Source organism: Paecilomyces variotii, assembly GCF_004022145.1.
Source record: "Paecilomyces variotii strain CBS 101075 chromosome Unknown C8Q69scaffold_8, whole genome shotgun sequence".
Lineage (NCBI taxonomy): Eukaryota > Fungi > Ascomycota > Eurotiomycetes > Eurotiales > Thermoascaceae > Paecilomyces > Paecilomyces variotii.
In genome coordinates this window covers 437,878-459,230 of record NW_021167147.1, presented here as the reverse complement: position 1 = coordinate 459,230, position 21,353 = coordinate 437,878, and the positions used below count along the sequence as shown (strand labels likewise).

The 21,353-nt window shown below is 49.2% G+C and overlaps 7 protein-coding genes and 1 non-coding gene across 8 annotated transcripts; 3 read left to right on the top strand and 5 right to left on the bottom strand.

The window, feature by feature from the left end:
* Window positions 1–3,140: 3,140 nt before the first annotated feature.
* On the bottom strand, window positions 3,141–3,211 carry C8Q69DRAFT_t98. Its single transcript has one exon. It is a non-coding gene; the product is annotated as a tRNA-Gly (tRNA).
* A 35-nt stretch (window positions 3,212–3,246) lies between these two features.
* On the bottom strand, window positions 3,247–5,527 carry C8Q69DRAFT_472213 (putative vacuolar sorting receptor). Its single transcript, XM_028630967.1, has 4 exons — window positions 4,869–5,527; window positions 4,408–4,755; window positions 4,217–4,343; window positions 3,247–3,709 (listed from the first exon to the last, which is right to left on the bottom strand). Exons 1-4 carry the CDS (start codon window positions 5,249–5,251, stop codon window positions 3,485–3,487), a joined length of 1,083 nt encoding a protein of 360 aa, XP_028483629.1. The 5' UTR covers window positions 5,252–5,527; the 3' UTR covers window positions 3,247–3,484.
* C8Q69DRAFT_311683 (ergosterol biosynthesis ERG4/ERG24) lies at window positions 5,522–7,497 on the top strand. The gene is made up of 3 exons (XM_028627262.1): window positions 5,522–5,871; window positions 5,928–6,232; window positions 6,286–7,497. Exons 1-3 carry the CDS (start codon window positions 5,792–5,794, stop codon window positions 7,392–7,394), a joined length of 1,494 nt encoding a protein of 497 aa, XP_028483628.1. The 5' UTR covers window positions 5,522–5,791; the 3' UTR covers window positions 7,395–7,497.
* Window positions 7,498–7,599: 102 nt separating this feature from the next.
* Window positions 7,600–9,558, bottom strand: C8Q69DRAFT_404743 (putative tRNA-specific adenosine deaminase; the record flags this gene model as incomplete). Its single annotated transcript, XM_028628044.1, has 3 exons — window positions 7,600–9,055; window positions 9,113–9,155; window positions 9,411–9,558. 3 exons carry the CDS (start codon window positions 9,556–9,558, stop codon window positions 7,600–7,602), a joined length of 1,647 nt encoding a protein of 548 aa, XP_028483627.1.
* A 330-nt stretch (window positions 9,559–9,888) lies between these two features.
* On the top strand, window positions 9,889–10,289 carry C8Q69DRAFT_508337 (splicing factor 3B subunit 10 SF3b10; the record flags this gene model as incomplete). The annotated part of the gene is made up of 2 exons (XM_028632961.1): window positions 9,889–10,131; window positions 10,278–10,289. 2 exons carry the CDS (start codon window positions 9,889–9,891, stop codon window positions 10,287–10,289), a joined length of 255 nt encoding a protein of 84 aa, XP_028483626.1.
* Window positions 10,290–10,822: 533 nt separating this feature from the next.
* C8Q69DRAFT_472206 (hypothetical protein) lies at window positions 10,823–13,984 on the bottom strand. Its single transcript, XM_028630966.1, has one exon. It carries the CDS (start codon window positions 13,498–13,500, stop codon window positions 11,233–11,235), a length of 2,268 nt encoding a protein of 755 aa, XP_028483625.1. The 5' UTR covers window positions 13,501–13,984; the 3' UTR covers window positions 10,823–11,232.
* A 1,089-nt stretch (window positions 13,985–15,073) lies between these two features.
* C8Q69DRAFT_311691 (hypothetical protein) lies at window positions 15,074–16,696 on the bottom strand. The gene has a single exon (XM_028627264.1). It carries the CDS (start codon window positions 16,428–16,430, stop codon window positions 15,396–15,398), a length of 1,035 nt encoding a protein of 344 aa, XP_028483624.1. The 5' UTR covers window positions 16,431–16,696; the 3' UTR covers window positions 15,074–15,395.
* A 1,901-nt stretch (window positions 16,697–18,597) lies between these two features.
* Window positions 18,598–19,215, top strand: C8Q69DRAFT_311651 (hypothetical protein). Its single transcript, XM_028627261.1, has 2 exons — window positions 18,598–18,887; window positions 18,936–19,215. The coding sequence occupies exons 1-2, from the start codon at window positions 18,711–18,713 to the stop codon at window positions 19,098–19,100; spliced, it is 342 nt and encodes a 113-aa protein (XP_028483623.1). The 5' UTR covers window positions 18,598–18,710; the 3' UTR covers window positions 19,101–19,215.
* The last annotated feature ends 2,138 nt before the right edge of the window (window positions 19,216–21,353 follow it).

Here is a 21,353-nt window from a genome sequence, read left to right as displayed (position 1 = left end):
CCATCATTATTATGGTATTGTAGGGAGTAGAATAATAATAGTTAGTCAGTAACTAGTAGTCGCCTTCTTCTCTCTCTCTTCGAATCACCGCTCCAACTCAGCTGGTGGCGACGAAGGAACCCGGCAGGGCTGTGGTAGCTCTGCGACGAACCGTCCGGACCAGCAGGGCCAACAATGAGACGACCGAAGCGACCATCCAGCCAGTCAAACGGCTTCAGAGACAAGCAGTTGGGCAGGAATGCGTTCTCGGGCATCTACCGGCCAGAGCAGGATCAATGATGCGCCCGCTGACACCTCGACGGCATCACCGCCTGCATGCTCTGCTTCAAATTCGATCAGTATTCAGTAAGGATAACTAGCAGAGCAAAAACATGTAGTAGGTCATCCGATCGTCCTGCCTTGTCGCCTGGTTCAGCTTCAGCTTCAGCTCCAGCCTCAGCGACTGACCTGAAGTTACTGAACAGTGAACAGTCGTCCCCGCTGCGTACAGACCGGAATGGCCCCCCTCCGTCGTGATCATCCAGCAACGGCGTCTTGCACAGGACAATTCCCCAGGCGCCGGGCGGTATCCAAACCCTTCCTAGGATCCATCAGAGGACATTTTCTGGCCATCTGTCTGCCATTGCGTATCTCTATCGGTCCGGTTCGTGCATCTCGTCCGATCTGAGCGTTGGGTTTGGATCATCTCATCTGTTTACTCGGTATTATTACGCCGCAAGGCCATCGCAAGCTCGAATCCCGTCAGCACATGTGTTCCAATTGTTGGATTTCCCTCTTTCCGAACTCGCACCTCTGTTCAATCGAAGACACTTTGCTGCAGAGATCTTCTCCTATAATGACCTGAATGCGCATTGTTGGGCGCAATTCCGTTTTTGATGCTTGGTAGGAGTATACGTTTTCAACGTCGCTTTGGTGGGAGCCAACGCTCGTGATTTCCTCGTGACACAATTCAATCCCACGGCGTAGCCTCAAGAGGCCACACATCATACAGCACCTGTTGCATCACTTGGAAGGATGCGAGTCAATTTGTTGTGATGATAAGTCTGGACCTTCCAATGCTTTGTCGGGAATCGGTAATACGCTACACGGTTGCCAAATATCGCTCTCCGCCTACGACCTTGACCAGACTCCAAAGACGTCTTCCTGGAAATTCCCTGCCAGTTTTTTACACTGCTTGGGCAGCAGCATACCATTGCAAGGAGACACCACTGCTGATATATTAATCTTGCAGCTGAAGAAAAACTCCCCATGGTACCTGTGGCCATCGTCACCTTGCTGTGGGTACTTTTCGCGCACCGATATGGACTTTTTGCCAGATACTATAGAGACTTCGTCGATCACTAGACGATCCATCGCCTTCGGTCTTAGCTGGTGGCTGATGGGACCCATCTCCTAGATGGACTAATTGAAGATTAAGGCCGGTCGATTCCATGCGTGGTCTAGAATACTAACAACGCTTCACAGGGGATGGTCAACCAATGCAGCCTGCTCATGTATAAGCTTCAACCATGCACATTTGCCGCGGGGATAGAGTTTGATATCCGGAAAATCATGATTGAACCATTATTCTCCCTGCTCTCTATCTCTCCTGGATCCAAGGGTTTTGCTCTTTTGCTTTTCGAGTGATCTTTTCCTTCAGCACTAGCACGGTGTCTGTCTCATCTTCAGGAACCCGCTACTTAGCCGGATTCCCATCTCACCGACTTTCTCGACACCGCTCAATCAACCTCGGGGCTATGGTCACCGTGATTAAGACGCTTCCAACCCTTTATCGTACTAGTACCATTAATCAGACTAGACAGAACTGATGTAGCTCTGAAGCCAGGTCAGACTCTAGCTCCTAGTGGGCAGAAGGAAGGGGAAGAAAGAGATTCTCTGCCGTTATACCGAGTGGAGAAGCAAGTGACAGCTGGCGGTACCTGCAGCGACAAATCCCGCGATGCCGGGAATGTCAACATTGAATTCTCATCCATGGTTCATATCCGCGCTGTATCCAAGAGTCCTGACCACTCGAAATCAGCTTGCTCCCCCCACATTTATCATATCCAGAACCACCAGGACCATTTTCCCTCGAAAATGAGTTACCCGTATGACTCTATAGAATTTAAATTTCTCTCTTGTTCGGACAGTAATGCGCGAGCTAACTAACTACCTAACTTGTTAACTAGTTAGTTAACTGGTTACTCCATCTTATTAAGCACGCATCATTTGTCTCACATCCGTATGTGATCTCGGCCATGCCAATATTGTTGTCTTCCTAGAAGAGTGTGGTTACACTGCGTCCGATAGATGTTGGAAGTTTCTGAATACAACATGATATGTATAAATGCAACCCAGTTCTCCGCGGCACGTACGCCACATGCCTCTTTTTTTTATTACTCCTTGTTGTCGGTCGTCTATTTGCTGCTATTATTTTAATCTCATCCCCTTATTCCTTGCTGGTGACGTTGCTAGTACAGATGATCCCAACATCACGTTCACTTGTAACTTACTCCAGATTCGCATTTACCCTGGCAGAGGAACCATACGAGCTGAGGCCTTCGAGAAAACTAGCATATAAGCGTAAGAGCAACCGGGTATACAATGCGCCCCAAGCCAATATGATAAGTCCTTCTACGATTGTAATGTCTCCTACTGGTGATTCAGTTACAAATGCCTCAACCGACGATCTTGGGTGAGACATCCTCTGGGTTACGTATATTATGTACAGTACATCGGGCCAGAATGAAACTTCTGGACGCGTGAGGCTAGATAGCCCGCATACCAGCTATTCGAGGAAAAAGGGACCTGGTAGGTGCGAAGGCTACGCTCATGGCTGTTGTTACCCGTGATATTTTCTTCTCGACCTCATGGTCTTCCAGATTCCAGACATGCCTCCGTTTTGTGACGAGTAAGACTGCGGTGGAATCGGCGGAGCGGAACTGAATTATATTTAACTATCGATAAGTAAGATACTTATCGAGTATTTCACAGTGGAGATCGATAACGACCTAGAACATGATATAGATTAAGCGTAAATGAAATGACATAGAAGATACAAAAACAAATAGCACTGTAAAAATAAGACAAAAAAATTAAGCCCGAGTTAAATTGACGGGATGGATGGTAGCGGGTGCAAAAAAGAAAATTTGAAGTTGCTTTGCATCATCCGTGAATCGAACACGGGCCTCGTCGATGGCAACGACGAATTCTACCACTAGACCAATGATGCTTGCTTGCTATACGTTTACAGGAAGGGTTCTATATTGCAAACAACGCTACATTAGTATGCGAAATCAATGGAAACAACGTAGTAACCATGTAGTAGTATACACCAAGCACAACAAAGCTGTAAAAGCATATCATTCTCCTCATGCAAATACATATAGCATCAATTGAGATCTGAAACTCATGTGGAGCGTCACAAGAAAAGAGATAATCTCCTCAACGAACAAAGTGGAAAGTAGCGTATCCAAAACAATACCCGGCACATGTTAGATCACCGTCAATCTTCCCATTCCTCATCTAGTTGATCAATCAATCTATTTTCGGCATCCACGTCCGCTCGGTGTCCGCGCCCTTCACCCCCACCGCGTCCGCCGATCGCACCGATAATCCCTCCGCGCTGGGCCGATGCGTCGGTTCCATTGACGCGAGAGTATCTGTCGCTCTGAGAGCGCTTGAGACGGAAGAACCTAGTTATAGACGAGAAAACGATAATGATTATATCCTGTTTATTCCGAGCGGAGCAAGGAAGGCGAGCATGGGTTAGCCGATCGGTAAAACAGTATGGGAGATATAGCCATAGCGTGAGGATTGTCTCATGACGCAGTGGAAGAGCGTAAGAAGCACGGCGTTAAAAGTGAATTGGGAGCATGCCTATATTGAGAAAGTTGCAGGATCTCAATTGCTAGTAATAGCGGCGAAAGTGGTTCGAAAAGACCAACATTAAAGCCAGTTCGATGCTTCCTCACAAAAAGAAAAGAAAAAAAAAGGACTGTCGGTATATGGAAAGCAAGAGGTACTAAATCAAGATTCTAGCAATATGCAGTGTGAAGTAAATTATGCAAGGCTGTAGAAGCAGTAAAAAAAAAAGGCCGAGTTTATAATGATGCTGGAATCAATCAAGACGAGAGACAGGCAAGGAAGGGCTATTAAGGTTCTTGAATCGGCCTTTTCTGCTGCGCTTATGTCGGAATAGAGACGTCGCAAACAGTATCAACGATCGGATACTTACACTGACAAAGCCAAACATGCCCGCCCAGAGGCTGTAGTTAGGACACTGTCTCCAGCCGCGCTGGTGCATCACTGTCCGTTGGTAGGCGCAACCGCCAACCAGGTAGGCTGCAATCGCAATCAAGACACTATTGGATGATGTCGTTAGCTACCTACAAGCTTTATAACCGAACGACCAGGAAATCTACTCACATCACACCGAAGACACCGGCCGGACCCAGGCCCCCATTCGGAGCATAGGCTACACCGCCGCATGCAGCAGGACTCCGGACTTCGAAGAAATATGTGCAATGATCCATTGTTCCCACGAATGATACTGCAGCTCGGGGAGCCATAGGTTCACGGTCACAGAGGAAAGACATAATTGTCGACTTTCTCCGGACATCTTGATCATAGCTCTGGATGGTATTATAGTCGGGTCCCTTATCGCCATCAAGGATATTTCGTGAATCGAATTCCGAGCTCGAAGGACAAGGAGAACCATCCGTATAGTTCAAGATGAGCTTTCTTCCTCGGAATATGGGCTCAGAGGCTTGTTGTCTATAGTTTGTCAGTAGATCATCCCAGCAGCCAGCCAGAGCATAGTCAAGTCGGTTGAATTGCAAGAAGTTGTCTTGCTGATGTTAAGCACCACAGTGCCTTATCTTGCGTACCCTATTGAGTATATCTTGCCATTCTGCTCATAATAGGCGCTGACGTTCCGCCATCTCGATTTGTCGACGCCAACAACATCACTTATATTCTCGATAACTGGAGCGCAGATATTGATCGTGAAATTCGCGGGATAATCGTGACCTTTAGCGAGCCAGCTTTCATCGCGATCGTCCTTGTGCAGCTTGCGGCCGTCCTTCTTCTCGGGCGGGGAAAGGGATATCGCATTCAGATCGAAGTACATCCCACTGGTAGGAGATTGGACCGTACATGGTTTCGACAGTTTATCGTTTTTTGACGTATCAGAGCCAGCTCTGACTAAAGGAGAGGATGCTAGGAGGAGGAATTGGAAGATCGCAACGAGTGAGCTAGATGGCAGCATCATGGCTGCGACGGATTGCGTCGGGACAAGCGTAGTGTAGATAGCAGAAAGAACGACTTGTGAGTAACAGAATAGAAAGGAAATCTGAGCAAGCGAAAGGACAATTCCAGGCACAAACCTCTGAGCTCCAAGGGTGCGCGAAAGACAAGAAAGAAGCTGGATGTGATAGTCGTCGCAATGTGGCGCCGTGTCAGCCTCAGGCAAATGCGGAGATAGGCTCCAGCCCCCGAGCCCAGAACCAAAACGGATAATGTCTGAACGGCCGCGATGATCTGTTTTTACCAGTCTCGACCTGTGCTGATGGTCCCACGATAGCTGGGAGAAATCAGACCATCTGGGCGCCCTGTGTCCGAAACCTTATTTCTGTCTAGCTTCATTTTATTCTTTTCTTCCCAGGAGTTGACTGCAACAACGTATAAATTGTGGTTGATTTGCAACTCCCGCTATTCGTTTGCGCTTTAAGGGGAAGACAATTGCCATTGGGCAAAGCTCACATAGTCAACACAGACCTGGGAGGCATCTTGCGACAGACTTATTAGCAAGATGGCGCCAAAGAAAGAAGCCAAATTGGGAGTTCCCATACAGCCTGTTCCAGAGAAGCGCGGATATGAGTTTGGAGGACCGTATGTGATGCGAGCCATTGTTGCCTGGTACTTGATTGCTGACATTGTATTCGCAGACTTGGTGCCGCGGGAATTGTCTTCGGCCTGCCCGTCTTGATATACGGCTTTACTTTCCTCTGCAACGACGTTTCTGGCTGTCCAGTTCCATCGCTCCTACACCCCTCCACATTGACCGTCGAGAAGCTGAAAGCCGAGGTTGGATGGCCAGATGAGGGACTCAAAGCTTTCTATGACACCAATGTCACACTTTGGGTTCTGGCGTACTATGGCCTGAGTCTCTTTCTGCAGATCTTCCTGCCTGGTCAGGAAGTCGAGGGCGTGGTTCTGGCCTGCGGGGGCAAGCATAGATACAAGTTTAACGGTATTCTTCTTTTTCATGTTACTATGCGGGGCATAAAAGCTAATAATATACAGCTTTCCCCTCCGCCGTCATTATTCTTTCCGGCTGCGCGGCGGGAACCTACCTGTACGGCGCCGACTTTGTTGTTTGGACTTTCTTATGGGACAACTACGTCCAAGTGATCACTGCGAACCTGATTATCAGCACTGTTGTCTCAATCTACGTCTACATAAGAAGCTTCTCGGTTCCCGCTCCAGGTCAGCCAAATCCCGAATTCCGGGAGCTAGCACCTGGAGGCCATACAGGCAATGTTCTCTACGACTTCTTTATCGGCAGAGAGCTCAATCCTCGTGTGAAGCTGCCGATTCCTTTCGTTAGCGACACTTCGCGAACCATCGATTTGGGCGTCTTCTTTGAGATGAGGCCGGGCCTGTTGGGTTGGCTCATACTCAACCTCTCTAACGTGGCCCATCAATATAAGACATACGGCTATATCTCTGATTCTATCATCCTCGTTACTATTTTCCAGGGTTTCTACGTCCTGGACGCTCTTTACATGGAACCAGCGATTTTGACCACCATGGACGTCATTATGGATGGCTTCGGGTATATGCTTGCTTTTGGTGACGTTGTCTGGGTCCCATTCATCTACTCTTTCCAGACAAGATATCTTTCTGTGTTCCCCTACGAGCTTGGTATCTATGGAATCGCAATTGTTCTGGGTTGCACTGGTGTCGGATACTTCATTTTCCGCGGAGCCAACAGCCAGAAGAACCGCTTCCGTCAAAACCCCGACGATCCTAGGGTCAAGCATCTGACATATATGGAGACTGCGACCGGTTCTAAGCTGATCACATCGGGTTGGTGGGGCTGCGCGCGTCACATCAACTACTTCGGAGACTGGATCATGTCTTGGGGTCAGTGCCTCCCCACGGGAATTGCAGGCTATATCATCATCCAGTCGATCGACCCCAGTACCGGCGAATTACAGAAGCAGGCGGTGCAGACCCCTGAGGTTCGTGGCTGGGGTATGATTTTCACCTATTTCTACCTTGTTTACTTTGGCACCCTCCTCATACACCGTGAGGGGCGCGACGAGGAAAAGTGCAAGAAGAAGTACGGCGCCGACTGGGACAAATATACGTCCTTGGTGCGCAGCCGGATCATCCCCGGGATCTACTAAAATGCCTTATTTCAACTGCCTTCAGAGCACCGCTTGATGGTTTCTACATGGACAAAAAAGTATGGGGTCATCGTGTTTGTGATGTACACTTGGTATTGCTGGCGGGTTTTAGGCACCTGCCGTCAGGGGTATAACTATGTAATGTAGCCCATCGCGGATATCATGTAAAATACAGCTAATAATATATACTTCAAATCAGTGTAAATCATACCTTGAGCCTATCAATGGAATCCACCGAAGTATCCACCCGACCAGGGCGTTTAGATAGCTTTGGTTTTCCCGTATCAGCCAAGCTCTCTAACGACCATTGTTCATCCCCTCTGTTGGGAATCCAATCTTTCAGCACACGCTTCGCCTCCTGTAGTGCTGTTTCCCGTAGCTTTATCCAGTCCGGACATATATCAGGATCTCTTTTGAAACATTCATAAGTTCTGGCTTCCACGATCCTCTGCTGAGCTGAGTCGTGGATGAGAGCGTCAATGGTTTGCCCTGTACCCTTGTCCAAGCCACTCGACTCAGGCATCGCATCGCCGTTCAATGATGCCGGCCGTACAATATCCCGAAGAAGCAACCACATCTTGGCTCGTGAAAGGGCAGAAGCTCCACGCATCGTAGGCGTCGACGCCTTGTTTCCCTGCTTCACCCCATTGATGATCGTTTCGTGTAGACCGGCGGCATTGGACGCTGTTGACGATGATGATGTCTTACTGCGCTTAGGAGCAGGCTCTGTTCGAATCTCCGCCACAGAGGACGGAGCAGCCGTCCAGATAGCTGAAGTATTGCTGATTTTATTTTTCTTGCGGCTCTTAGTAGAGACTTTGGTGCTCTCCATAGCTACTTCTGGAATTGGGGCTTCTTTGGGCTTAGCAAAAGGCCAGAGGGCTTCAACTTCAGCCGTTGGAACGGAAAGGATATCGAATGGTCGAAACCTGTATCCGTTATCGGTTCCCTCCGTGCCCCATTGTCGTCCTTTTAGCATTCGCATCCGCCCGGTCTCTCCATCGCCGAAGGCTCGAGCGCATGCGACATTGCTGATTTCCTCTTCGGGTAATATTAGGGCAGTGATATATGCAGCTTCTGTTGGAGCAACCAACAGACTGGTGGGGTATGATAGTAATGATGATACCTGCCGCAGGGCAAGTTTATCAGAGCACGATTTGCTCAGTGTAGACTCGGCATCGGCGCGAGAAGGTTTTCGACGAACTACGCCTAGGTTAGAGAAATAACCACGCCCATCGAGTAGGGTTGGCGTAGTCGACGGTTCGTCCGCTTTGGGCTCCGTCTTGGGCGGCAATTGCCACGGAGTAGGATCGTCTTGGGCCGCCATGCAGAGCTCCATGCTCGCGTCACCGCAGGGAGCGCAGGTGCAGTACACGTACAGCTTGACGTCGGGTTGTATTTCGAATGGTGGCCATAGTTGAGAATCTCGCGCATGATTGGAATCATGGCCGATCCTTCTTCGAAGGTATGGAGAGCCAATAGAGGAATCATTGCCAGCGGAGGATACTTGAAGTTCTCGCTCGGAATTCAGGACTGATTGACACTCGCTGAGAAGCCAGTGATTGAACGCTCGAATGGCTAGGATCTCTGCGTGGCAGTCATGGAGCACAAGGCCTCGACATCGAGGGATCTGAGAAGCCGATAGACATTTTGCCCCAGTTCTATGTTAGTGTTAGCACATATATCAGCATATCTTGAAATGACTTCGGTGGACTTACGCAAGGCTCACACATTTTAGTGTCTCTGAAGCTGTATTTTGCCCTTTCATAGTAACAAAATGTGCATGTTAGCACCTAGCAGATATAGAAATAGACATGAAAAAAAAAGCACAGGAAGCGTTCATGCAAAATAATACACATATATCACACTCCTAGAAAACTCCAAGATGGGTTATCTTGGTCTCGAGAGTTCCTATGAGACTCAAAACCTACCACGGCGTTGTAGAAAAGACCAAACAATATAAAAACCCGACTTAGGAAAGAAAACATACAACGACATAGACATAACATAACATACCTTTACTGACAACAATGGCGCTCATAGGAACCCATTCTCTCGACCCATCCGGGTGAATCGTGGGCTTGCTCCTCGCGGGCAAGGCATCGAAGTGTGCATGGACCAGAGAAGCTATGCGGGAGGGCAAAGACGAACTAGACGTTTCCATGTGATAACGATAATAGCAGTTTCTTGAGCCTTTCGGTATTTTATTTATTTATTTATTCTTCCAAAAAAAGAGCAAACAGACCAAGATCCCCGGATAATTGTCAATATAGATCAGAACTAGAAAATCAAATAGGTTGGAGTCGATCTGATACTTCCAAAGACACGCACGGACCAACATAAGAAGACATCGACTTACACTCACGTGATACAGACTATCTCCCCCGGGTTTAACCGCCTCTCTTTCAGAACACCACCATACATCCATCCATCCATCCATCCATCCATCAATCTCGCATCGCAGATAAAAGACAAAAAACAAACCGGAGCAAAAATGGCCGATAAACTACGTACCCTCCAGAACCTCGAGGCGCTTCAGGCCCGCTACGTCGGTACAGGCCACGCCGACACGACCAAGTACGAATGGACATCCAACATCCTTCGCGACAGCTACGCCTCGTATGTCGGTCACCCGCCGCTGTTGTCATATATGGCTATTGGGATGGGTGAACCCAAGGAGAAAGTTCGGGCGATGATGATTGAGAAAATGGTTCGAGGAGCTGGGAATCCACCGGAGGTGAGTTGAGTCTGTTGTGTTTTCTTTTGCAAACGCTTTTCCTCTGGGAAAGTCTTTTTTTTTTCTTTCCCTCTATGGAGAAGTGCCTTTTTTTTTCTACCATGAGGGACTTTGTTTGCTGACACTAGTTTTCTTCGTCCTTGTAGCAACAGGAATAATGAATCGGTGATGATTTCATGTTTTATCGGTATATCTCGAATTTTTACCGGGAAAGGGAATTGTCTCGCTGCTAGGAACGAACATAGCGTTGTGTTCATCGGAAGGCCCCAACTTGGAATGTCGCTGTGCTTGTATAGCGACCGATGGAGGTCCAAGTCCTTGAGAATATACCAACGGAAATGGAGCTTCGACTTAGACTCCGCCGTTGGAGATGGATGAGGATCCGACGGGGACGGAAGACGCTTCTTGTCTAGCTACGTTCTATAAGGAATACAGCGAGAAGGCAGTGAAGCGCGAGTGGATGAACGTGTACTGCGAAATTCATGATTTCATAGCGTTGTTACACTCTCCCAGCCATTCCTACTCGCAAATCAAGACGCCCCAAGATACCTTACGGTTCGGGGCACACTGCGGGACTACGCCTGGGGAGGTGCATGTCGGGACGATGGAATTATCTTACGTGGTGATAGCCAGATTTATAGCTCATGGTCCATGAATCGAAAGAGAAACTATATCTGGATAAAGAACAATATTGCATGGCTAGCCCTACTCCGTAAACGATTTTTTAAATCCGGAAATATAAAAGTCCTGCTCAAACACATGCCCTTTTCAATACCTGATAGCCTGCACATGGGAATGTAAATCTTGTCTGATATATCCAGAGGGAATATAATACAAGAGGGGAATAATAATGCGTGCATGTATCATACCCGTTTATCCTGCGCGTCGGAATAGATAGAACCCATAATCCTAAATAATGAAAATGAAAATGATCTGTCGAATATCAATACTGTTGAATGCAAGACATGAGGAATCTGTAGTATAGTCCTGAAGAAAAAATAACTAAATAAGAAAGCCCTGTAATATCCGTCGATAGATAGTGATCATAAATCGTGAATAATCAATGCAATGCAATGAAAGGTTCTGGTAGTAGACAGTTTACTACTCAGTTCCGTAGCCTGTCTTGCGCGAATATCTCTTGTCCTGCTCGGCTGCAAGCCTCGAATTCTCCATTTGAAGTCTTCCAATAAGTTCTATCCATTTCTGCCTTTCGCTTCGGAGGTCGCCCACTTCCTTCTTCAGCTTTCGTACTTCGTGTCGCAGGTCTTCGACCTCCGAGTGGCCTTGAGCCTTCCGCTTGTGGGCCTCGACTTTCTCTGCGACTTTGACTTCCTGCGATTCGATTTTGCGCAGCTGTTTGAGGACTTTCGCTTCTTCACGGGCTAGCACAGAAGCTCTCTTATGAGCCTCTAGCGTCTCTGGGCTGGGTTTGATTCCAATGGATGCCGTGCTGGCCTCGTCGGCATGGACCCGACTGCTGATGTTCGACTGTCCATTTGTGTTGCCCTCGTCGTCTTTGCCTTTGGAAGGTAGACCAAGGGTGGCAATTTCGGAGCGTATCTCTGCTAGCCTGCCTTCAAGCTCCTGCTTGCGGGAGTCCAGCTTGGCAAGCTTCTTCTCTCGAGACGTAAGCTTTCTCTTCGTGCTGGTTATGGACAGGGTATCGCTGAGTTTGTCCCCGCCGGTGGGCGTGGCAGGGATAGCATTGGCGGATGATTGCTCAGAAGGAGGGGCTTTGGCTGCCGGGCTTTCATCAACGGTAGAGTCTGCACAGTGAGATTCAGCGCTAGCGAAGGTATCGTCGCTAGCTATAGAAGAGTCGTCTCTATTTTCTTCTCTATTTTCTTCTCTATTTTCTTCTCTACCTTCTTCTCTACCTTCTTCAGGCGTCGTGTCATCCCGGGCAGTACTCTGAGAGGGTTGAGAGGAGTGACCCGGGATGTAGTTGAAAACGGCCCGCGGTGCGTACATTTCCAATCCCGAATTGATCATATTGCCAACACTTGCCATGAGGCCGCCTTGCTGATTGTTGCCTGAGTCCCCTTCTCCATTGGCACCCCCGTAGGACTGAGCGTTGGTGGTGCTTGTCGGCTCCTTGTCTTCGGCGTCAATCCCGGTAGCTGATGACGGCTGGGCATTGCTCGAGAAACCTCTCCGATCTTCTTGAGCTGAACCTTGACCTGGTTCCCGTGAAATATGATCGTCCTTGCAGAGCCAGTTGACGAACTTGGCGGCATCCGCGACAATACTCTTTGGGGTGTTCTTTTCGACCATCCATCGAGGTACGTTCCCGCCAGGATCGCTCCTGGTAACCATGATCCACTCAACCGTGTTGGAATACACTTCCCCGTCTTCCCAATCAGAACCTCCTTTCGTGCTGGAGCCCGTAGAGGTAGATTTCCGTGCATCTTTCACAGCGGACTCCGTTTTACCTCGTTTACTGCCAGTTTCTTGTGTGAGATCGTCAGGGACATCACGGCTTGTGACATCGAGTTCACTCTTGTTCTTAGAGCGGAGCGGTATGTTTTGCGTCGGATGTGCAGAAGGACTCGACGGAGGGGAGCTCGTTTTCGAACGAACCTCTCTGATCAGCTCGACAGATTCGTATTGACCTCTGACGTAGCCATCTCGCGGGGGAAAACCGGGGTGATCGCACGGTTTCGATATGACCATGAAGCTGCGCGGTGGACGCTCAGATCCGGCTACCTCTAGCCCATTCTCCGTTGTAATAATCAAAATAACAAAGTCACGAGCTGTTGTTGGACCGGGAAACTGGGCAGATAAGCAATACACCTGAAGGCGGCCTAGCAAGGTCCCATTGTCTGCATCCTTCACTTCCATATACTCCATTCTTTTGTCCCCACCGATACCCCGTATACTGAAATGAGGCGCCTGTCCCTTCTCCCGCTCCTCTTGTCGTATCCGCAACGTCTCTTCAATCTCGTGCTGCATCTTCGCCTCCCACCTGGAGAACGGCAGACCTTCATGGACACTGCGCCGAGCAAACCAGGCTCCTTTCCCATCTTTGCCATTCAGCTTGTATACCCCAATATCCAACGGATTATCCTTTGGATTATTCACTCTGATGGGCTTTCCCCACTCTTTCTGCAACGATAGGAACTGCGGATCACTGGTCCCGCTGCGGGCCGCAGAGTTCGAAATCCTGGCTGAAGAGGAACCCAGCGACGAGCTGGAGCTCGCATTGCTGTTATTCGAAGGTGCAGGAGGAGGCTCCGGAACGGACTCGATAATCAATCGAGAACTCTTGAAGAGCTCTTGCATATACTGTCGGAGGGAGTTCTCTGAGTGTGGGACATCTTCCCAAGACGTAGGTGCCAGGGCTTGGAGCGCTTGGTGAAGGGCTGCCATTTGTGACCGGTCTTCCTCCTTCTCGGTCTTCTCTTATTAGGAAATTATGTTGCCCGCCCCCCCTCTTTTTCTCTCCACGACAATGGCGTCTCTGTCGCAAGATGTTGTTGATGAGAAATATGGTAAGCAAAAAGAGAAGACTTGGCTGGCTTAATAACTGGCCGGAGTCATACGGGTTCGCAACCGAAGCCACAGGCAATCAGCGAACAACGACAGAAAAAGGTATAGTAGATAAATAAGAGTACGACAGTAAATTAAGAATTAGCTGAGAATATTTCCAACTGATTTCTGGAAATAAAACCCGCTCATAGATGGATGGTGATACAGGTTCGGATTGACTGATGCACGAACAATGACTTTGGTCGCAATTGGCACACGGTAGAGGTATATGTACCGGCAAAAACCGACAGGAAGGGGATCCAGGAACCCTAAACCGGAGGGTAACCCAGGATGTGAAGGAATATGATGCAGCTAAGAACTACGAATACATCAGAGGAGAAGAGAAAAGCCAGTGCCAGCCATGCCTGGATCGTCCATGACTTGCCCGAATACTTTTCTCTCATCTTGTTTCCCTCTTGGCGTGTCGACGTCATCCATCCTCCCGCTCTCGGATGCGCCAACTCCCCAGCCAGCCGAAAGTACCGGCGCAACCAGCAGCATTCTGACGAAATATTCAAGTCTATCCGGTTTATTATAAACTAAGTTACTCTCAATTTGGTTTGTCATTTTTCCAAATTAGAAAATATCAGACTACATACAGCAGCTGAACAAAAAGAAGAAAAGCATAAGGGACGCGTACGTAGACGACTAGAAGCCCAGCTTCAAACCCATCGCACAAACTGAAACGGAAAAACCAGCATCTGATTCTCGTTCTTTCAACCCTGCCCACGCAATGGATGGGCTGAAGAACGAGCTTCCCCAGGGGTAAACAGAAGCCAGCCCAGGGAATAGGTGATGAACCTAAAGAGTCGCGCGCCAAGCAGATGAGGAGAGGCAGGCTGTTCAGTTGTCGATTCGTCTGCCTCACTCGAAGGAGGAATTGTAGAGATAGATCGCGGATCTAGATATCCTCCACTCCACTCCTTGCCTCGATACTATTCCGCCACAGGCAGAGATCGAGCCGGAGGAAACGTACAACAAACTGTTCAACTCTGCATCCTCAACAAGGCCGCGACAGATGGCACCACGTCGACTACATTCCCGATGTAGCACGACGGAGCCACTGCTGTCGCATGTCGACATCTCACCCATCAATAGTTGATTGCCAGTCCAGCACGCAGTACCGGAAGTGAGAGCCAGTTCGAAAGGGGGTAAGGAGGGAGAGTGTCTCTGCAGCCACCGGTCGTTCTAGCCGGCCGGCTGCCTCAGAGGGTCTCCCTCCTGGTCAAACCTAGCGAACAGCGACAGCAGAAAGTAGAAGAATAAACGTCCCAGCACTCTGCACCCATATCATATCCGAGCCGCGAGGCATACCAAGTCTTGATGACATAAAATGTGGGAGTTAATAGGAAAATATCCGCCAAGGGACTTCAGTTCAAATCAGATAGCCGACCCGCCGGTTCTTGATGCAAAAAAACAAAAACAAAAAACGATGACACAAAAAGCAACGCTTGCTGAACAAACAAAAAATGAGAAATAAGCCAGATAGCCAAACGTCCGAGTAGACTGAGGATTATGTTATGTAGATGGATGAGAGCAAAGACGAGATGGAGTATCACGGTTTCGCTGAATCGATCAATGATAACGCCGTCAATAATGCCGTGTGTGCTGATGCCTGCATGCGTGTCGCCTGTGTCGTAGTGGAGAGCAATCTGTTCTACAGGGCCAGGTAGTGCCGTTAAGGTGGTCGCTCTCATCTGAAGAGAGTGCCCTCTCAGGAATGATCGAGAGGTAGATCACATGGTTGTCCCATAGGGTAGAGCGAAGTCTTGATAGCGGTCTGTCCAACCGAAGCCAGCCATACCTGCTGCGGTACTGCACGGCTGCACGAGCATGCTCGGCAGGGGAAGAGCGGTAAGAGCAGCAGTAGTGGGTGCGCAATAATACTCCGAAGTAGAGTAAGGAGAAGTCGTATATGGTTGACTGTAGGAAGGGGCAGGCGATGGTAACTGCATGTCGCTCATCGACAGACCGGACCACATGTTAGGGTTCGAATCACCACTGGACGCCGGGCTCGGGCTGGACGGGATCACTTTCCAGGGCTCAATGGGGGCTGGCTGTTCCATTTGGCTATGCCACCATGCATCGGGGAGAGTCGAGCTGGGCAAGAGAGGAACGGGACGAAGGAAATCCACCACCCTTGGAGGGGGAGGCAGCAACGGGACAAAGAGGCTCGCAATAGCCGCCTTGGCCTCCTCACCTCGACCGCAAAGCAGCTCACCAGCGCCATCCTCCTCCAGCCCTTCGAGCGCCTGTACGTTAGTGCGGTAGACGAACTTGTTGGCAGCCTGGACGAATTCTTCTTGTAGCTTCTTCAGTTGAGCGTCCTTCTCCGACCAATTCCAGGTGCTGGCCGCGGTGTCGACCGAGTAAACATCCTTGTGGAACTCGACCAAGGCTTCGATAGTCTCCGGGGTCAACTTGAAGGCCACTTCGTTCTGCGAGACCATGTCAACATGTACGACGTATGCTTCTATGTGGACCATCTGGTAATTGAACAGGGCCTCCACGAGAGGGTTGTCATCCTTCCGGAGCTCAGCATCGGGGGCCTTGGGAAACATGATGGAACATAGGGTCCAGATCGCGTTAGGTGACGATAGGGTCTCCGTCAAACATCTGGTATGCTGGTTGACGTTGTTGAGAGGTCGCTTAACTCGATTCACTCTCTTCAGCGTCGCCGTGAGCCACGGTTCCACCTTGTTCAACACCACATTTGGGGACGACCGCGGCGCAAAAGCAGCAGCCGATGCAGGTAGCAAGACTGTTGGCATTCTGACCGCGCGCAAAGAACGTTGTTCAGTGCGCACGACTCAAGGGTATGGTATGGTATCTGATCGTTCGTAATGAGTATATAGTGGAAAAGGTCGTGAAGAAAAAATAATTCATAAAGGCGACATTCGCCCACACGAGTTGATTGACGTCCAGAAGTCCTTTCTTTTTAGTCCAGGGTATTTGCTCCTTGTATATACTTGAAAGATATGGTCCAGCGCCGGTTGTAGACGGAAGTGGTATAGAACGGTAGAGCCAGTCGGGTGTTCCGTCTTACTAGGCGAAAAAGGGAATGGAGAGACTATTATATTGGGACGAGGAGACGGGCGAAGCTAGGCTGTGGTGTGGGCGAACGCGCGGAAAATAGAAAGAAAAAATAAAGGAGAGAAAGCGAAAAGAGGAGGGTAGGATGGTGGGCGAGAGTGACCAGAAGAGGCAACAGGGAGGTTGGCGGGGAAAGGCTGGTTAGTTATATCAACGGCACCTTCGGGGATCCCGTACACTGAGCCCATCGGGGGCGAGCGCACTGCCCATATGGAGAAGCGGGCCTTTAGAGTACTCGATCTGTTTTTTTTTTTCTTTCTTTTTTTTTTTCTTCTTCTTCCGCCTGCACTTCCATTGTGCCCTTGTTTCTCTCTTCCCGGTCGGCTACGGATTGGCTGCAGATGGTCGCATGCAAGAGGGTGGTGGATGGCGACGCCGATGACTGTACGCCGGCATACTTACGGTGTACCGATCATACGGTACCAGTACGGATCATCGTTACTACTACTGTAGGAAAAAAAAAAAATAATCTCGCCATCCGCCTCTGCTCAGTCAGAAAAGAAATAATGGACAACGCTTTTTTGCCCCGTTGGCGCCCCGGATGACAAGCCCAGCTGTCTCCTGAAGAATCCTATCTACACTCTAGACCCTGTCCGGAGCGCGAAATGCATCTCCCAGAAACTCTATAACGATGGGCGCGTATGAACGCATGCCGACTCGTAGAAACGCTGAGGTTGAAACAGGGCGATGGGTCATCCCACAGTCTGCTTGGCCTGTAAAACTCGTTGGGTAGGACATGTTGGCTGAGGCCCGCTACCGGGCGGCGGTACTGGAGTAATAATGATACATAAGTATGCTCCTGAATAGGTAATGCTATTAGAATCTTTATTTCGCGCCGTATTGTTTGATGCTTAATTATACGCAGTGCGCCAGAACCGTACCTAAATGATACACGCCCAGGGTCTCATCGAGCCCTTGTTCGCTCTCAGTTATGGTAGTGACTACGGCCTGGCGTTGCAACCAAGAAGAAAGAATAATTAGTTATTACTCCAAGAACTTAAGAGTAACTTACAGAGACCCAGATCCCCAGCGCTGCAGAAACAGGGCCTAGTGAGCTAAGCCCCAAGATCCACCCGCTACGGGGCATCCATACACATCCAAGGTTGTTTCTGTACCGTGCTTAAACCGAATACCTTCTACTACTCTCTATACCATGCGCCCTTGCTCTGCATCTTTAACACAAACCGGTTGTGGATCAAGATGCCTACCTACCATACTTCAAAGAACCACTTGTGGTTGTGGACAGCCCTCGCATCGTCTTCATGCATAGTTTCTATCACTAGCGCCACACGGATGCGTTTCGAGCGTATAGATGCGATGGTAACGCTATCGTGCAAAAGAGAATATAGACCGTCTTCAAGATTCTGACATAAGAAAGCGGATAAGCGAGAAATACACAGAGATACTGTCTATGCATCCGGTTCGACGCGCCGCTGTGGAGGTTGATCGGATTACTGTGTTGCCGATGGTGGCTCGATTCGGAAAAAGAACGAGAATAAGATCGTCTGCGGATAGTAGTAGTAGTGGTAGTCGCAGTAGATACTAGATAGTACACTACTACTCTTGTCCAGACTGAAAGACCTAGACTTTGCCATGGATAAGGTCCCTCCAGTTGAAGGTTAAAGAAGGGCGCTTTGCGCGATTGCCTGTCCGGGAAAAGTTCGCAGTGGTAAGACATCATTTCTGAGTCCTGACCAGAAAAAAAGGGTCCAGATAGGATCGATGAGATGTGATCCATGGGTTGTGTTCCGCTTTGCCGCCCATCCGTACCGGACAGACATGGCGGAAGCAGCACTACGGTCTTCCCCGAACCTTGCTAATCTCTTACCGCTCGCAGTGCTCAACAATTGGTATAACTACCTAGTGGTTATTGCTACTCTAGGTCCAGCACGCCCACGGACGCGGAGCTAAGGCCACAATGGATCGCACTGGCCATGGCAACCTTCAAATTCTGAACGATGAGAGCTTTGACCATATTTCACGAAGCACTGTCTCTCGCAGCCGTCTTACTGTATCCTGACCGGCTTGCCGTCCATTTGATGCCATCCATGATCTTCGATTTCAACCATGGAAATCTGTTGAACGCTGCGTGGTTACCACCACATAATGCTGAGGGACAGCATAGCCTACGCTCGGTTCGAAACGCCTTCAGCGACAATTCTATGGTACACTAATATGTCCAGTGGAGACGGACCAGTTGCGCAGCAATGGTCAACAATATTAACAACTATATTGCTGGAGCAAGCCAGAACCATTATTTGCTTTGTCGAACTCTGTTCGCCTTGACAATGATCCCACGGTTAGCATCGTGCGCGACCTATCGAGTCCCTGTCGAGGGCCTCAGCTGATGAGGGTCGAGCATCGTGGGGCACCTTGTGGTCTTGGAGCACTTCTGAAATCGGATTCGTGGAGGAGAAAACAGTCCGGCATTTGTACTTCAGCAGATATCCCTGCTATGATCACCGATTGGGCTGCCCCTCGGCGACGGTCATCTCCAGAGTTTCTGGAACAAAGCGCCACCACTTCCGGCGCTTGTAATAATACGGTCGTTGGAGAGCGCAGAGATACTACTTCCACATGAAGTCGTTATGGACGGACGTTCCGATCTTGGCAGCCTTTCATTATTATTATTATTACACAGACCCGAAACTCGTCGTCAGCTGTGCGGAGTGCAGTATGTACCGTCTTGTCGGGCTCTTTCAGCACTCCATACTTACAAGTGATCGACCTTGATCGATCTTACTACTATCTCTTTCTCGCACCAACGTAACCCATTTTAGACAACATCATTTCCTCCCATCGTCATTGTCAAGCTGATCTTGGGCACCACTGGAATGCCAGTCAGGTCTATGTGGGCATCTTCGGGTAGCAGGAAACAGGTCACATGGATGATGGATCCAGATGAAGACGGGACCGTCGCAGCAAGCGCCGGTACGGAGATCAGTCCTATCCTATCCATGATGGATATTGCTCCCACGGGGCGCAATATCATCATTTTTGTCGCGGCTGGAAGGAAAAAAAATAATGATCATTGTTCGTCGCTGCCGGCTACGGTCGGAATCACCGTGTATGATCGACAGGAAGACTCTTGGATAGGTTCATGGAACGTTGCATCGTCGGCTTCCGAAGAGAAGACCATGCTTGAACTTCCGGGGTCGCTGTCAGAATCATAGGGAGATCCTGTGATACCCCCTGTTTCTGTTGTAGCCCCTGGATGGAATTATGAATTGAGTATACAGACTGTCATGTATGCAGAGTTCTGATAAGATAGTTAGGTAAGGTAAGATTGGACTGTATTGAGACGTGTATACGGAGTAGAGTACCATAACTTGAACTGTATTAGGTATATTAACTAGTACCATACCACACTCAACTTGATATTCTTATGCCCAAACGAGCTGAGAACGTCGATTATGCAAGTACTGCGCCACGAACGTGCGCCACGTTGCCACACAACCAGATCGTGATAAGTTACTCAAGTTCATATATTAGCATATTATGTTAATGCCTGGTAAGTTTCTAAGAATAATGCTAACAAAAAAATCCTTTCTTGTTAGCATCTGAGCATGGTGGCGGTGCCGCACAACGGGATCTATCTCTATGCAGAATGATGTCGATTCAGCTGCACTGTCCGCCGATCTCGAAGAGCGTAAGAATCATACGGGACTGTACGAGGACGAATCTGTCGATCGGATATGCAGCAATGTTCAAAACCGGTATTGTCCTCTGTCTAGGCCCCCGGTCTTTCGAGCAAGTCGTGCCGCATCTCCCACCACCCGCTGGAGAGACGCGACGAGTGAGTCAGAGCGCGGCTGCGATAAGTCGCTTGCGGATCTTGAACGCCATCCAACGCTCTCGCAGGCGCAGGAAGAGAAACACTGGCGTCTGTAGCGGGATTAAACGAGCGGGTTATCTCTGAGTCATACAGTAAATTCTCGGTTAACTAACTAACCAGATCAGATAGTTAGATCATGGATGGAATCGGGAGTTAGGAGCGTTATGCACATTGCCCTGCGTGTGTCTGTTTCAGATGAAACGCTTCCCGGCTTTCCCACTGGTGTGAACTATAGGTATTCACTTGACAGGTGGATATGACGAGATCATATGTCGCTACTGGTAAAAGAGGAAAATAAAAAGTACTGCGCGATGCGTATGAGAGAAGCACGTTCCCTGTGATCAACTGCCATCCCATCCATGTTGCCCCAACCGAGTATTATCATTACGCCGCCGTTGTCGGACCCTGTTGAGAACCACGGATTTGACCCATTCTCCGCTCCTCTAATACCCCAACTGTCTGTGTTGATAGCGACTTCTGGCTTATGGTTCGCCTTTCCTGCGGAGGAACCAGCGGTTGCTCCCGAGACCGTTGACAGCAACAATGACCAATCCTTGACCGGAAGAGACTTCTCGCCATCTCAAGGTGAGATGTCAAAAGAATAGGCTCGTGTTCCAGATATCCGTCCAGTCAAGATCCAGATCGCTTCTTTATTTCTTTATTCGTTCTATCCTCTTCTACCCCCACCAATAACAACGAGATAATCGTCCTCGCTTCCAGATAGTCTCACTCGATTTCCCCTTGCCCCAAGTATGGTCCACCAACA